Here is a 14623-nt window from a genome sequence, read left to right as displayed (position 1 = left end):
CCGGCACATATTTCTAACTTCCAGTGGCTTGACCACAGAGGGCAAAATTTTGGCCAGGGAGTGCTTCCGATCGCACGAGAGCAGCGGTGAGTCAGGCTGGATTTTGCTGTTGCGATCTCTTGAGTGGAGGGCTCCCACTCACTTCAACAGTCGACTGGCACTGCTGCAAAGAGACACTACCTAAATAGATGTGAAATAATGAATACTTCGGATAAGCGACTGATTTCAGAGTATGCTTTTATCCACAGGCCCTGTATTTATAGTTCAAGCCTTTTCAATTAATACGCACACCCTAAAAGAATTAAACTACTAATTATCACATTTTACCGTGGTTCACAGAACTTTCATCAGATCTAGTAAATGAAGTCACGGGTTCAGCAGAAGAAGCTTTACTGCGCCAAATTATGTCAAGGGTATATCATGTTGATAATAAAAGATCACTTGGTTGGAAGCCTAACCTAGAAGGTTGGGGAGGCGTAAAAAGTTCACATTTTGGATCATGCTGCTCTGGTGTGGGCGTTTTGTGGGTTTTTTTCTTGGTTATTGGGAAGACAATTTTCCTGCATGTAAAATTTTCCCTTTGTCTTACATTACAGGCATTAGGAAATTCTTACATCGAAAGACAAATAGATAGGTTTGGGGTTTTGTTTTGCAAGTTAGGCCCTGGCATCACATTCTCTTCCCACTAATAAACTTCCCTTTTTACTGGACAGAACATTAAACCGATGCCCATATCACAAATAAACTTCTTTCCCTAAGTGCCCAGCTTCTTGGTGGGCAAGCATGGTATTCAAAAGCATCCTTAAGCCTGTGGTCCGCTCAGGCAGTAGCACTTACTCTGACAAAACACAACTCTCAGCCGTTAATTAAACAGCAAGTCTCTCAAGAAGACATATGAAAAAACCCCATTTGTAGTGAAAATCGGAGATTGCTCACAGCTCCAGCCACCCTTCCCAGGACACCAGGAAGACTGGCTAAAGCTAGCAGCAAGGCACCTCTCAACATGCAAAGGTGGGACACGGGTAGACGGGGCTGGCATGGGGGCAGTGCCCTGCCATGGCTGCCTGCCTCCAGCCCAGTGCTGTGGCAGAGGAGAGGGCAGCAACCTGGCACTGCTGTGGGTTAAAGAAAAGACTTGGCCCTGCAGAGAAAGGGAGGGAAACTTGCCTCGCCAACTCACCGGAGCTTCCTAGGAGGGTCTCCTGGACAGCCCATTTCCAAGCTGCCCTCTAGATGGCCCTTGCTGTTATCTTGTGGATAAATATAAGAGGAAAGGAATGGAACGGAGCAACAGAATAAAAATATATTTTGAAATTACTTAGAATAATCACAGCTGTATTTGTGCACCTTATCCACTGGAAAGGTTCATTGCCTTTTTCCTGTACACACATATGGAGAAATAAAAATACATACTCTAGCCACATTCTTATTTCTCCTTTCCTTTGCAGCATTCAGCCACTCCAAGCGAAATGAACGTTTCATGTCTTTCAAGCACTGCTTTGTCATGCTATAAGCATTCATTTCATGCTTTGAATATTTCCTGTCATACTCGCCTTGGATGAATTTTTTGTGGGAATGCTTTGCTTGTGAAGGTTAATGGTTAGCAGCCGTGAAAACTGAAGTCCTCTGTCAATCCTCAAGTCTCAAACACTGCAGGTCACTGATGAGAAAGGCTCTCCACTTGGCCCCAGCAGAGGCTGCAGGACTGACCCTGACTGACAACTGCATATCTCACCTGATTGACAGTCAACACCCTTCGCTGTTGCCATCACAGGGTCCCCTCAAGAGAGTGCCAGCTACTGATAAGCAGGCTAAATCCTAAGCCTAGCAGAGGACCCACTAAATCCTGGAAATGGTGTAACTGTGCCTCACAATCTGGACCACAAAGTCATTTGAGTCTGAGTGCGAATCTCAATGAAAATACGGTAATACAGGGAAAACCAGTGTTTTCTTCCTAATTATTCAGATGCTTCTTCATGACAGTCATGAAACTGGCTGGGAAATACAGCTGGATGCTGCAAAGTTTCAGTTCTAGACTATTATGATTAAAATACTGTATTTCTAGTTCTTGTTGGAATCTATCTGCAATGAAATAAGATGAAAAAAACGCAAGACTAAATCACACATAAGTTAAATTTATAACCAGACATATCTGCTTTTGTTTCCTTGGGAAATGCTGGCTTTCAGAACTGCCTACATGCGCTCTCTCTCAGGGGGTGATGAAACACAGGTTGGACCTCACCAGACCTTGGTCAGCTGATGGGTTCTGTTAGAGTCAACAGTCGATTCCCTCCAGCCTGCAGGAAGGCAGAAGAGACCAGCCCCACAAGGGCCCCCCTGCTTGGCCAGAGCTTTCAAGCCTGGACAAAGTTCCCCATTACTGTTCCCAGCAGACAATGTGATCCATAAGGGTGCAAATCCATTCAGAATTTGGTCCTGGCAAGTTACAAAGGTGCAAACAAGCTGACATCACCAGGAGCTTTGACTTGAGCGCCAGCTATGAGACTCCTTATTGAAAATGCTAAGGGCTTTTTTTTTTTAAAGCTTTTTCTGAAGGAAAGTTAATTTTAGATTAGTCCCTCAGGCTGTGATAACTCCTCAGTGTTGCTCTGTAAACAAGAGAGGAGAGGAGTCTTGCATTTATAAGATTCTGATGCAAATGATCCCATGAACAGGAACACTAATAAAAGCTGCCATTACTGTATTACCCCGTTTGCAACTGTAACTGATAGAAAACTTTCTCTGCAAGGCTTGGTTATCTGCTGCAAATGAGGTGTTTCAGGAATGTTAGTCATCTGAGATGATGTACTTTCTAACAGTACCGGTTTCAGCATTGTCTGTTCAGAGAACTGCTCATGCCGGTGCACTCCCCATGCGGGAATTCAAGGACAGCTGACCCTCTAGACACCTCGAGTCCTGCTGCACTTGTAGCACCTCCTTGGTGAGTAAGTGTAAAGCTGGCTGGCATCAAGTTCAATCACAGCTGAGAGAGCCTCCGAGGCAGCTGGACTTCACTTGAAGTAGTGGAGATGGGAGGTTAGGCATGGCCTGAGAAGAAGGGATGGCCTAGGAAGACAGCCTCGTTAAATTTGTCTGTTGAAGGAAATGGGAGTCTCTCAGCTACCATTTAACTTACAACGTAGAAGAGTGGTGGGGACAACCACCAGGAGCAGTTATGTTTTCCGTCCGTCTCAGCTTGACAGGAGGGTTTGAACAGTGAACTCTGCATCCGAGTAGAGTGCCTAACGCTCAGGCCAGATGGACACCTCTTCCACTGGCTGAAGCTGCCCCACTGCACAGAACAAGAATGCCAGGTTTTGGGACCAGAAAGAAAGCATACAAAAAAGGGGCCAGACTCTGCAGCCTGTTAGTTAAGTCAGAGAGGTAATTCCACAAGCTGCTTTTGCATTTTACCAGGTTGCACATAATCCCCTCCTTCCTTGCAGCCAAAGCTGTATTATGCCTGCCATGACCAGCCTTGCCCAGAGAACAGGAAAGGAAACTTCTCTTTGCACATGTTCCCACTATTGCCTTCTTTTTCCCCCACAGCTTGAGAACCAGAATTTCTGCCTTTATGATTTTACGCATGGAAAAGTAAGCATATACTTAAACATTTTTTTAAGGTTTAATACTCAAGTCCAGCTCTACTTAAGCAAAGAATTCACAGATGATATTTACAAGTCCAGTGTAATTACTGCAGGGTTGAAAAACGAGTTCTGTGAGTTACGGTACATCATTGTTTTTCTTTTTTCTTTTTTTTTAATGTTACAAAGAACAATGTGCCTTTCATTTCCTGCAGTGCTGTTAAGGTACTTCCAGCTCAAAGCAGCGAGAATACATTAAGACTAAAAAGCATTTGGTTTGGGCATTAAACAGTTTTATTTTTTAGATAAATGCCTCTTCCTCTACAGAAAATGTTTGAGCAATGAATTTGGCACACATTTGTAATCAGCTGTAATAATGAATACTGTCTTGTTCACTTGAAATAGGAGAATTTACCAACTTCTTGAAAAAGAATTTGCTAATCTACAATTAAAGTGGTGTGCTAATAACTTTGAGTTATCAAATCACAATACCACATGCTCGAGAGACATCAGTTGTCTGTAGAAAATGACGCAGCATTCTTCCGCTTTGCATAGCGCACTTCGCGTGTACCTTTACGCCGCAGTTATTAATTTGCCGGTACTACCACACCAAACACAAACATCACTTGGTGGATGTCTGACAGTCATTTACCGACAGCAGTAACACAGCGCAGTACCACAATTATTAACTAGTTTGTGCTACACCCTCCTTGCCTTTCTCCAGAGTTAAACTCCTGCTGGAGCAGAGCGGGATTTGACTTCTAATATTCGATGAATCTCTGAAAGCTAGAATCACAAATATCCCCACTTTGCAGACAAAAAGACTGCAAAGTTTTCCCACAAAAGTTTAAAATAATCCTACTTACAAAAAGAAAATCTATTCAATAGCCGTTTTCACGACTGAAAGAGAGACTAAAAGCCCTAGAGAGAGTCCACGGCAGTGCTGAGCTGGGAATTCAGTTGTTCCTGATCCCCAGGCATGCAGTCACTTCACTACATCAGACTAGCCGTTTTGTCATCCTCAGTTCACTGAAAACTAGTTTGTTTATAAAATACAACACTAAACCAGTGCATTTAACAAGCTTCTAAAATCAATAAACTTTTTTTTTGATTAGGTGAATTGCAAAATCACTTTGCAGTGCCAACTGAAATGAAACTTTTACATACCATTAGGCAACTACAAAAGTGGGGAATTTTCCACACGGGTGTTCCACCCAGCTGGTCATAAAAAAACCTCATTTGAGCAAAAATATCAGGACATCGGAACATGGTCCTGCCTTTCAAATGAAGTTGCTGGTCTCTTTCATCATCCCTCCTGCAAATTTCCTCACCCACATAACGAACAGACAAATTCTGGGTTTTCTTCCTCTCCCTGAGAAGCTCTTTCCCATGCTAACGGACCTGAGAGACAGCAGCACCGTGCACACCATTCAGTTACACGTTAGCTTTACCCTTGGTTCCAGGATCAGACATCTGGACTTAGACCATGCAGGCCTGAACGAGCCCAGTCTTGCCTGCATGTTTGCTTTTCATGACCATCATGCTGGATATCTCTCTCTCTCTTTAGAAAAAATTAAATTTCTGTAAATTTTTGCAGTAGTGATCGGGCAAGTCACTGCCTGAAAACTACTCTGGCTTAATGAAGGCTGAAGAAAAGGCTAGAGCTGGTATTCCTGGCATCACTGAGAGCAGAAGATGTCAACATCTTCTCTGCCTGTCATGATTCTGCTCCAGAAAATGCAACCGTAAAGCCCACTAGAAAAAAGGAGTAGCTCTAAAATAAGAAAAGCTTTTTTTTTTTCCCATGAACTTCACTTTAATGAAGGTTAGACATAGAGGCTTTCCAAAATAACACATATAATTTAGAATGATAAATTAAAATCTGTAGTAGGAGGCCTTCATTTTCAGGGCTGTATAGTTGACCCTTCTGAACCCACATTACTCAAGGTATGCAAAATATATGTGTATAATAAATAGCTCTAGAATTTATGGAGTGGAACAGAAAGGATATTAACAGGCAAGTAGAGAGGCTGTATAACCCTCACAAGGCCTTTAAAGATTTATTTTTTTTAAATGAAGGAATGCATGCATGTAAAAGGTAGTACTTAATCGATAAACTTCTTTGTGCCTTCCAGAAACATATGCGAAATGATTCCAAATCTGCCTTCAATCTGGTCATTCTGCTCTTAGCATCAGTGGGAATAAGATTATTCACAACACTATTTTTCTTTGATTTAAAAAAAAAAATATCCTCTCTGTGTGGGCTCATTCCCACTCTCAGTAAAATCAATTACAAGACTCCCATTGACTCCAGAGGGATTTGGATCAGGCCCTGTGGAAGTGGGTCTACAGCAAGTGTAGAACAACGCAGTTAATATGATTTATTGTGTCCGTCTCTGTGCGTGCAGTTTTTCATTTTCTAAAGCCTGCAGTTTTGCTTTCATCCTCACGTTCAGTAGATAAGAGCTGCAGATCTGTGTTGATCTACACACTGGGTACACTGCAAGCTGGGGGCTGTGTGTGCTGAGAATGAGCTCAGCGTCTGCCCAGGGGGAGCAAGCAACCCCTTTAGGGCCAACAGACTGTGTTAGATGCATTTGTAAAGAAAATCTCCCACACAGGCACTGCAAAAGGTGCGTAATCAGTTCGGAGGCTTCTGCTGTGGTGGGGAAAAACACCCTTTAGTAAAACTGAGAAAAAGAAAAATCCTTTTCCTGTTTATTAAAAAAAAGTACCTTTTGCAGGTCACTGGTAAAGTTCCAAGAATTCACTAAAAGCTTGTTTTACAAGGAAGACTCAGGCTCTGAATCAGAGATATTTAATTTCACTAGGCTCTTACAGATTTTACATTATTAAACACTGATATTGCTGCTTTTCGGGGTGGTTGTTTGGTAACAGGCTTCCTTAAGACTAAGAAACTGCAGGGTAAGAAGAACTGAGGTTTAATAGCTGTGAAAGACTATTATCTAAGTATGAAATAATAACATACTTGGTGCCTAATACATTCTACATTAAAATACGATTTAATAAACATAGGCAACATATTCCCCATCAAAAAAAAAAAAGCAGAATTGGCACAACAAAAATCACAGTTTAGTCAGTTCTTCTCTTAACCTTGCAATCCTTTGGCTACAAATTAGAATTTCTGTGAACACGATTGATAAGGGAAATTAGGCACTGTCTTTCAGAAACAACAGAAACGTTTTAAGATGGTATGTTTGGAGACGAGCAGCATAAAATCTATCAAAATATGAAACCTTTCATATTTCAATGGGAGGAAAATACAGGAAATCCTGAAGCCAAAATCTTACCAGCCCAGTGAGCCCTGTGTTCTACGTCCTACGATATATGCTGGTATTTTAAAGTTTTTTATGTACCTTAACCTCCTCTTCATCCCTTATTTCTATATGCCATTTAATCCCTGATCCAAATGCAGTTTAGATGTGAATGCAGCCCTTGAACCTCACTCCCACTTGCAGTTTGTTCAGTTGCTAATAAAGTCCCCAAAACACACGCTGAACACATACACAGCTGTAGGGATTTGAGGCAAAAGCAGTTAGTTGCTCTGTTGCACATTTTTATTATTACAGGTACAATGTTTCTACATGAGATAGACTTACATATCCCAAAAATGGTGACAGATTCTAGAGACATTTTAGAGAGCCCTTCATACAATTCTTTTCCATGTATGCACAGTAGACACCAGTGGATGCCCTATCTACATTTAGGTCTCATAAAAAAAATCTGGTTATCGATAAAAAAAAGTCAAGAAAAATTATTAATAATGGTCACTTTCACTTTGGGAGACATTATTTCTAAGTCCTAAATATAAGCAGTAAAACAAAACTCAGTTGCCAACGGGCCAACAAAAATTGTTGAGGTCTACCTCACTTAAACACAGGAAGGAAGAGAAGGTGTTCCCTTACACAGGTACTCAGCCTTTCACATACAGTCCCTACAGAAATTCGCTATTATTGAATGACTTTTTTTCAGGCTGCTTTACAAAGCAAGCCAGCGGTTCAGTAGAAGCTATTGCTTCTACTTTAAAACTGTCCCAGTTCAAAGGATACTAGTGTTCCCAAAAGTCACAGTCCTGCTGCTGCTTCCAAATAAGCTCAAGCTGCTGCCACCTGAAACAACGGTATTGCGAACATACAGAGGAGGAGAAACAAGCTCTAGCTGAGCCTCCCTGACCTGTTTACTCATAGTATCTACAACTTTAAAGCACACCGATGAAATAATACAGACCATGCTGGTAGCACCTGTATGAGCCTTGCAGTGGGTACCTGCCTGAGCAGCTGGTGGGTTTATAGGTGGGAGTCCTGCCCTGAAACGGCAACATTTGGGAGCGTTGCTGCTCAGCTTTGTTTTGCAGACTTTTGCAGTAGAGAATGGGTCTGCGGAAACATATTTCAAAACAATCGTTTTGTTTCATGGGATTATCTGAGATCCTGCACTCTAAAACGATGGCTGGCCACATACCGAAAGTTAGGTACTTCAGTGTGTCATCTGAGAGCATCAATAAACAAAATGAAGTTAAAAGCACATAGATACAAGTGAAAGTGATGAAGCACACACCCCTAGGGGGTCATGACTCACGGCCCTGGGATTGAAAGCCTTTGCTACGGAGGAATAAGGATAAGGGTTGCATACAGCAGGCTCTTTAATGGCATCTCCCTAATTAAAATTATTTTAAAAGGAAAAAAAAAAAAGGCTCTCTCCAGGACTAGAGAAACAAATGCTACCTTAGATTAGTGAAACAGTAGCATTTTAACTGAGGAGAGTACACAACCTATCTGTAGCTATCCCATGCCAATTATTCTGAATTATCTTTTTATATTAGACATAGGAAAAAAATCTTTAGAAATATGGGCTGTTTTAATATCCCAAAGCAGGAGCAGCAGGTAAGAACTTACCATTTTCTGGCTGGTCCTTAATATCAGCTTCACTTGGCTGGCTGGGACTTTCAGATTGACTTGAATCTGAAAAACATAAAATACAGCCAAAAATTACAGGGTCTGCTGTGGAAAATAGATCAGAGGCGCCAGACTTCCTCAAAAGGCTGAGAGTACAAACTAAGGACAGGAGTGTTGCACTAGGACATGATAATGCAAAGTCCTGTGCCTAGGTAATATTTTTGCTAGGAAAAAAAAAGGGAATCTTGTTTACAGCACTACATAGAGTGCTTGGTGTGTGTGTTGGCATAAATTAAGCTTTGAGAATCCTTCTTTTTAAAGAAGGCATATTTAAACTACTCTCCTACATGTTTTTTATAATGCAGCCTCTATGTTGTATACAAACCAGAGCCTTAATCCAACACATAGTAAAGTCTCAAAACATATTTTCAAGCAGGCATATAAAGGTAACTAAGCAACACTACAAAGTCGTGGAGATTGTTGTCTACACGTTTCTGGACTAAAATCTGCAAAACTGACAGAAGAGCTGATTTTCATCATACTTTCACAGTGGTTACAGTACTACGAGATCACTGCAATGTACAGCACTGCCCCTGGCTTGCAGTGGTAGAAATGAGACCAGATACTGGAAGAACTGCTTTAGAACTTGTGTAAATAATAGGCCCTACAAACTCCCAGCTAACACTCTCCAACGAACATGATTTATTTGCTTAAAATAATAAAATGCCCTGTAAAAGGGTATGTGTAAATATGAGTGTTTTGCATTTTTTACACATTATTAACTCTAGTTTATGTGAAGATGATCACTCTTTGGTTCAAAAATTATTCTTAGTAGAAGCCTTAGACAAATAGTATTTTCCTTCTTCATTATTTCTGCCATTATGAGTTGGGAAAAAAGGTCCCTTTACCTGTGTGGAAAAATATTTTTTAAAAAACCCACTCAGATTACTGTTTTTGCAATTACTACAAATAGAAAAAGATTATTTTTTTTCTTTCCCCTCAGAAATTGTTCTGTAATTTATCAATCTCATTAAAAAAGTTTTTGCTGTGAAACAAAACTTACGAAATGAAACCACTTGCTACTGCATTAAAAACACCCCCAATCGTGGCAAACCTATTTTCTGATTTCACCTTGACTTTGCAGAGTTTAGAATTAGCTGTCTGAAATTTGACCACATTTCAGTGCGAAGTCAATGCAAGATCAAAAGGTCATGACACTTAACTGTGATTAAATTGAAAATCTTACTTCTATTGCAACAGAGTGATAACACCACCCCTTCTTTTTCTTTGAGGTATTAATAGCGCTGGAAGAAGAAGTACTACTAGTGACCTTGGGTCAAACAATGCTAATTTATTGCTTTAAAAAGGTTCCTTGCTTTTAAGCAAATGAAGATTTTAATTACCGCAGAGCACTATAAAGAAAATGCCTATTTTAAATATTCAAATTTTTTTTTTTTTTACCTGCTGACTGTATGCATTAGGTATCATTCAGAAGCTTAGAGGGCAATCTTGTATAAATTAAAACTACCAGTAAAAAAAAGTGCTCACAAAACAAATTTTCATAAATTTCAGAATATAAACATTCAGAATATTCAGCAAAGGAAGCTTCAGTCCTCATACTTCTATTTAAAATCAATGAAATTCTCCTAAAAATTGATAGGTTTCCCAGTGTGTCCAGAATCCATTTCCACTCTTTTGTATTTATTATTTTTAATAATTTCTCCAATGAAGTTCAGTGAAAAAAATTATTCTCACTTCTGCAATTTTGTTTTAAATATCAATCTCAGTTATCTTTATCTGAAGCTCAGACAGCAGACAGACTATCAGGTAATATGCACAGAGCTGTTATATTCTGGACGCTAGATTTTGGCAAGAAGTTTCATGTTTCCTATACCGTAAAGGTAGAAACAAAGGTAAAATATAAGGAACGTAAAATATTTAGTTAACATTAAAGTCAATATTCAACGGATTTCATTTTACAGGGCAGACATTAGGCTTTTGCTTATATTTAGGGTCTTCTTTTCCTCCAGCAAGCCATGGTTCAATCAGCATTTGGGCTTCATGTTTAAAGCAGGGGCAGAATTCCACAAAAATTCGTATTTTTGAAAAAGTTACTGCAGAAATACAGGACTCAAAGCATGTTTTCCTTTCAAAATTTTAAACAATCCAGCGAAGCAGCAAGAGGGACAAGGGCTCAGTGGCAGCCGCCGGAGCTGGGCTCAGTGCTGGCGCTCTCAGCCCCCAGCCTGGCACCTTCACTCCCAGCACAGCCCTGCAGCCGGTGGGCAGCGCACAGAGCGGGAGCTGCTCCTGGATTTTGATAAACAAAGTACTTTTATTTGCGTTGAGTGCTGTTTTTCCAACACCAAAGCTAGTGGCACAAGAGAGACTCTACTGGCCCTAGGACATTTGTTTGCATACTGAATCTTAACTTTCTTCTTTTATTACTCTGGCTACTGCAATAACATTTTCCCTAATTCTATTTTCCTGTAACCCACCCCTTCTGCTGAAATTAAATATTAATTTCTAAAAAAAGACAACAAAGGCTTTAAGCACTATTCTTCAAGGAGAGGCATGGGGCACTAAAATGCAGGACGAGGTAGAATTAAAACCAATCTATACGGTGGTAGAGATCACGGGAGGCTACCGAAAACATGTACTGGGCAAGCGTATGCTCAGCATTGTTATGCAAGGTGGCATCTTGTGGAAACCCCAGATAAGAAGACTGAGTTAAGGCACTTAGCCAAAATGTTTATATGCAGAATTTTGCTTCCCTGATTTTATTCAGATGCCGCAGATGATCCGGTACATATAAATGTGCCGCCACATGGTTAAGGGATTGGCAAAATCAGAGACGTTGTATTTTACAGTCTTGCCTAGGACGAGAGAGTCTTGCTCAGCCTCCACCGCTTGCTCTCTGCTTTTTCAGCAGTTGGCAGTAACTCCTGTCGGGGCTTTTTTGTTGTTTTGCACATGGAAACTTTAAAATTCCAGTTTTCTGAATGTTTAGTGTTTTGCGGGCTCGGCTACAATGGGACAGAGAATGTCTGTCCTGCTGAGTCAGTTAGCCAAACAGGTGACCGGAGGAATAAATTAATTTTTGCCATACATAATTGATATAAATGGAAGATCGTTTTCATAAGCATTTGCATTAAATCAATAAAATCACTTACTATACAGCAGTTTAACAATTCATTTGATTTTCTCTTTTCTATATATTTGATAGCCAATCTGCAAAACAGTATACACTTTATGCCTATTTTCTTTAGCAGCAACACTGCCAGTTAAATTCTACCACCTGCAATAATTAGAGCCATTGGAAAACATACAAAACAAAATATACAGTAGATGCGAGCCCCTCTTGAATCCATGGCCCCCTGCGGCAACGAGTTTCATTGGTGCCTTAAGCTAAGGCTGGTAGGAAGCCAAAGAATCTGTATATTACAATAAAGTGCATGTTATTAAGGGGAGGATTTAAACGATTTCAGATGGAGTTGGAAATATTATAGTGAGGAACCACTATTAAGATTGCTGATTTAAAAAAAAAAATCACCAAGGAATCTAGTTTTATATTTAAGGAAGCTTAACCTTGAATAGCACAATGGGTTTTATTTGGGGGCTTTTTTAGTTAACGAAAAGTTAGTGGTTGGAATTTTTAACCCTGAACTAGCTGGTGTTACCGTGAGTATGTACACTGGAGTCAAGGTTACTGGACAAGAGAAGCTCAAGGGGATCTGGTATCTACTGTAATCATGCGGAAACCAGATAAAAAGCATGTTGAAGCCATTTTACTCTCTACTTCCAAGAATCAACTATGATTAATGGATAAAGAAAAAAAAACCAACAAAACAGGCGAGTTTTTCCAAAGTAGCATTTCCTACTACGTCTCTATTCTCTGTTCCTGTTTGGATCTGTTTCTCAAGCATATGCTACCCCAGCACGACGGAGTTGGTTACACCCAAGACCCAGGTCTGCCTGGTCTCAAACTATAAGCAAGGCAGAGGGACCTTCAGCTCCAGGACAGAAGCTCTGGACTTTTCAATACGCAATTTTCCTTTTCAGCTGCAGCAGAAGCGCAGCTCCAGCTGGGCTGCACGATGGCTGCGTGGAAGCAAGGCTCGCGGAGCTGGAAGGGAGCGCTCCATTGTTTGGAAAGAATAAAACCTTCCCAGGAAAGTCTGGCCCGTGGACAGGACCAATGTCAACAGACTGACAATGTTGTTCTTTTTTGTAGACTGTGACACAGACGGTGAAGAGTTGTTACACTCCTCCACCAAAAAAGCCCGCTTTGAGTGTCATGGCACTTCCCAGTGCTAAACCACTTCACGGCCACCTGACTTCGGAGAAACGAGATGTTTTCTTGGGCACTCGCACTTTCTCGACATGCCGTGTTTTCCAGGGCGTGCTGAATCCAGCCTTGGGTGGCAGTGACCTACAGGGACCGGCCTTATTGTCTGCTGGTCTGCACAAACTGAATTGACGGGTGTCAAGTCTATTTTTTACCTACGTAGAGCCAGCCCCCACCAGAAACTGAGCCCTCGCTAGCAGCCAGTGTGCTAACTCAGGTGCAGATGCATCTATCCTCTAAACAGTAAAGGTGATCCCCACATGGTGGAGACAAAAAATGACCGGCGATGCCAGACGAGCAAGGCTGCGTTGCCACTGCCCATGCTGAGTCTGCTCTGCAGCTAAATAAAGCGGGCTCCCTCTCCTCCGCTGTCAGCCCAGCACCTTGCAGAAGCACCGCAGAAGTGCACAAGTTAAATTTTCCATTCCTATCATGTTTTAAGGAGGGGGGGGGAATATTGTATAATAAACTGACATATTTTATTCAAGTTTCAGAGTCCTATTTGTAATAAAAAATTTATATGGCTGGGTTGTGTTCATGCAATAAATTTTTCATCTATAATTTTGGGCATGGATTCTACCAAAGATTTATATATGTTTAAAAAAAACATCTAAATCATGCTCCTTTAGATACAGTCTTACGTGGTAAGCTTAAGGGATTTACAAACAGAAACCAGCACCAGGACTGAGGCTTTTTTATACTCACTTTCCCTTCATTACACATTATAATATAAACACATAGGGATTGCTCCATATATGCTACAATTATTATTTATGGCTATTTTGGTGGCTACCACTATTTCTTTCAAGGAAGGCCTGGCTCTCTGTTTAACTCCAGCCATCGCTTTCAAGTCTACTTTTATAGGGAGTTCAAAGTGCTTCATTATCATACACCTCACCATCACACATGTACATAACCATACCAGATTTCCAGTTTTATTTTATACCCCCCTGTACAGTATGCCACATCCCCGTAGCTCTCGAATAAGGTTCTGCAGCGGTAAAATCCCTGCGGTGCCAGCCTGTTTTTTTTATAAGGCGAGGACTCTTAATTCCTGTACACTGGGAAAGAGATTATCTTTGATAATGGAAATGTAAATCAAAGCTTGCTGTTGTTTATTCCAGACAGACATTTGTGTGTTAAGTCTGTTTATCAGGCAACACTTTGTCTAAGCCAGGAAGTAGTCAGCCTTTGTAACAAGATGCATGCAAATGATTTTCCCATGAGCCCTTGCCACAAAACTTTTGTGGCAAAAACCCTCCTTGTTACTTCACCAGTAAGGCGCTACTAAGCTACCCCATAAGTAGACTAGCAACAAAACAGCTAGCTAGACTATGCTGATGAGTTTGAATGAGACCAAAACATGTGCCCACAGTCTGTTGCTCGGTATTGTAAGCAGACTTTGTGTATTACATCTGTTTATCAGGCAACACTCTGTCTGCTGGGGTGGCTTTGTACCAAGGTAGATGCAAACAAAGATCTCCACAACTCCCCGGCTAACTTTTTTTGGACGCTGAAATTCCCGATTACTTTCCACGTAGTAGGAAATAAGAACGTGAAACTTCACCGAGAGGCTGCAAGACCCTAAAGCTGTATCAAAATGGTTTCATTTTAAATCAACTTTCTTTGTTCTCACAAGCCCATAAATGATTTACTGCTATCGTGTGATAGCCTAGAATGCGGGGAATCTGTGTATTCCCATATTTGTTCCTTGATATTACAAACAAGTATTTGATTCACTTCTAAATGTTTGTTTTTAAAACAGTTTACAGCCT

The 14623-nt window shown here is 40.8% G+C and overlaps 1 protein-coding gene across 2 annotated transcripts in view; it reads right to left on the bottom strand.

The window, feature by feature from the left end:
* Nucleotides 1-14623, bottom strand: part of NFIA (nuclear factor I A) — a 246618-nt gene that overhangs the window by 103047 nt on the left and 128948 nt on the right. For both annotated transcript variants that reach the window (XM_086462126.1, XM_086462127.1), the window contains exon 3: nucleotides 8501-8566. In XM_086462126.1, the coding sequence (XP_086318252.1) occupies nucleotides 8501-8566 (66 nt within the window). The remainder of the gene's footprint in view (nucleotides 1-8500; nucleotides 8567-14623) is intronic.

Source organism: Leptosomus discolor, chromosome 3, assembly GCF_034619465.1.
Source record: "Leptosomus discolor isolate bLepDis1 chromosome 3, bLepDis1.hap2, whole genome shotgun sequence".
In the NCBI taxonomy this organism is placed as follows: Eukaryota; Metazoa; Chordata; class Aves; order Leptosomiformes; family Leptosomidae; genus Leptosomus; species Leptosomus discolor.
Note: the sequence above shows the minus strand (reverse complement) of the source record. Positions and strands in the feature narration are given on the sequence as shown.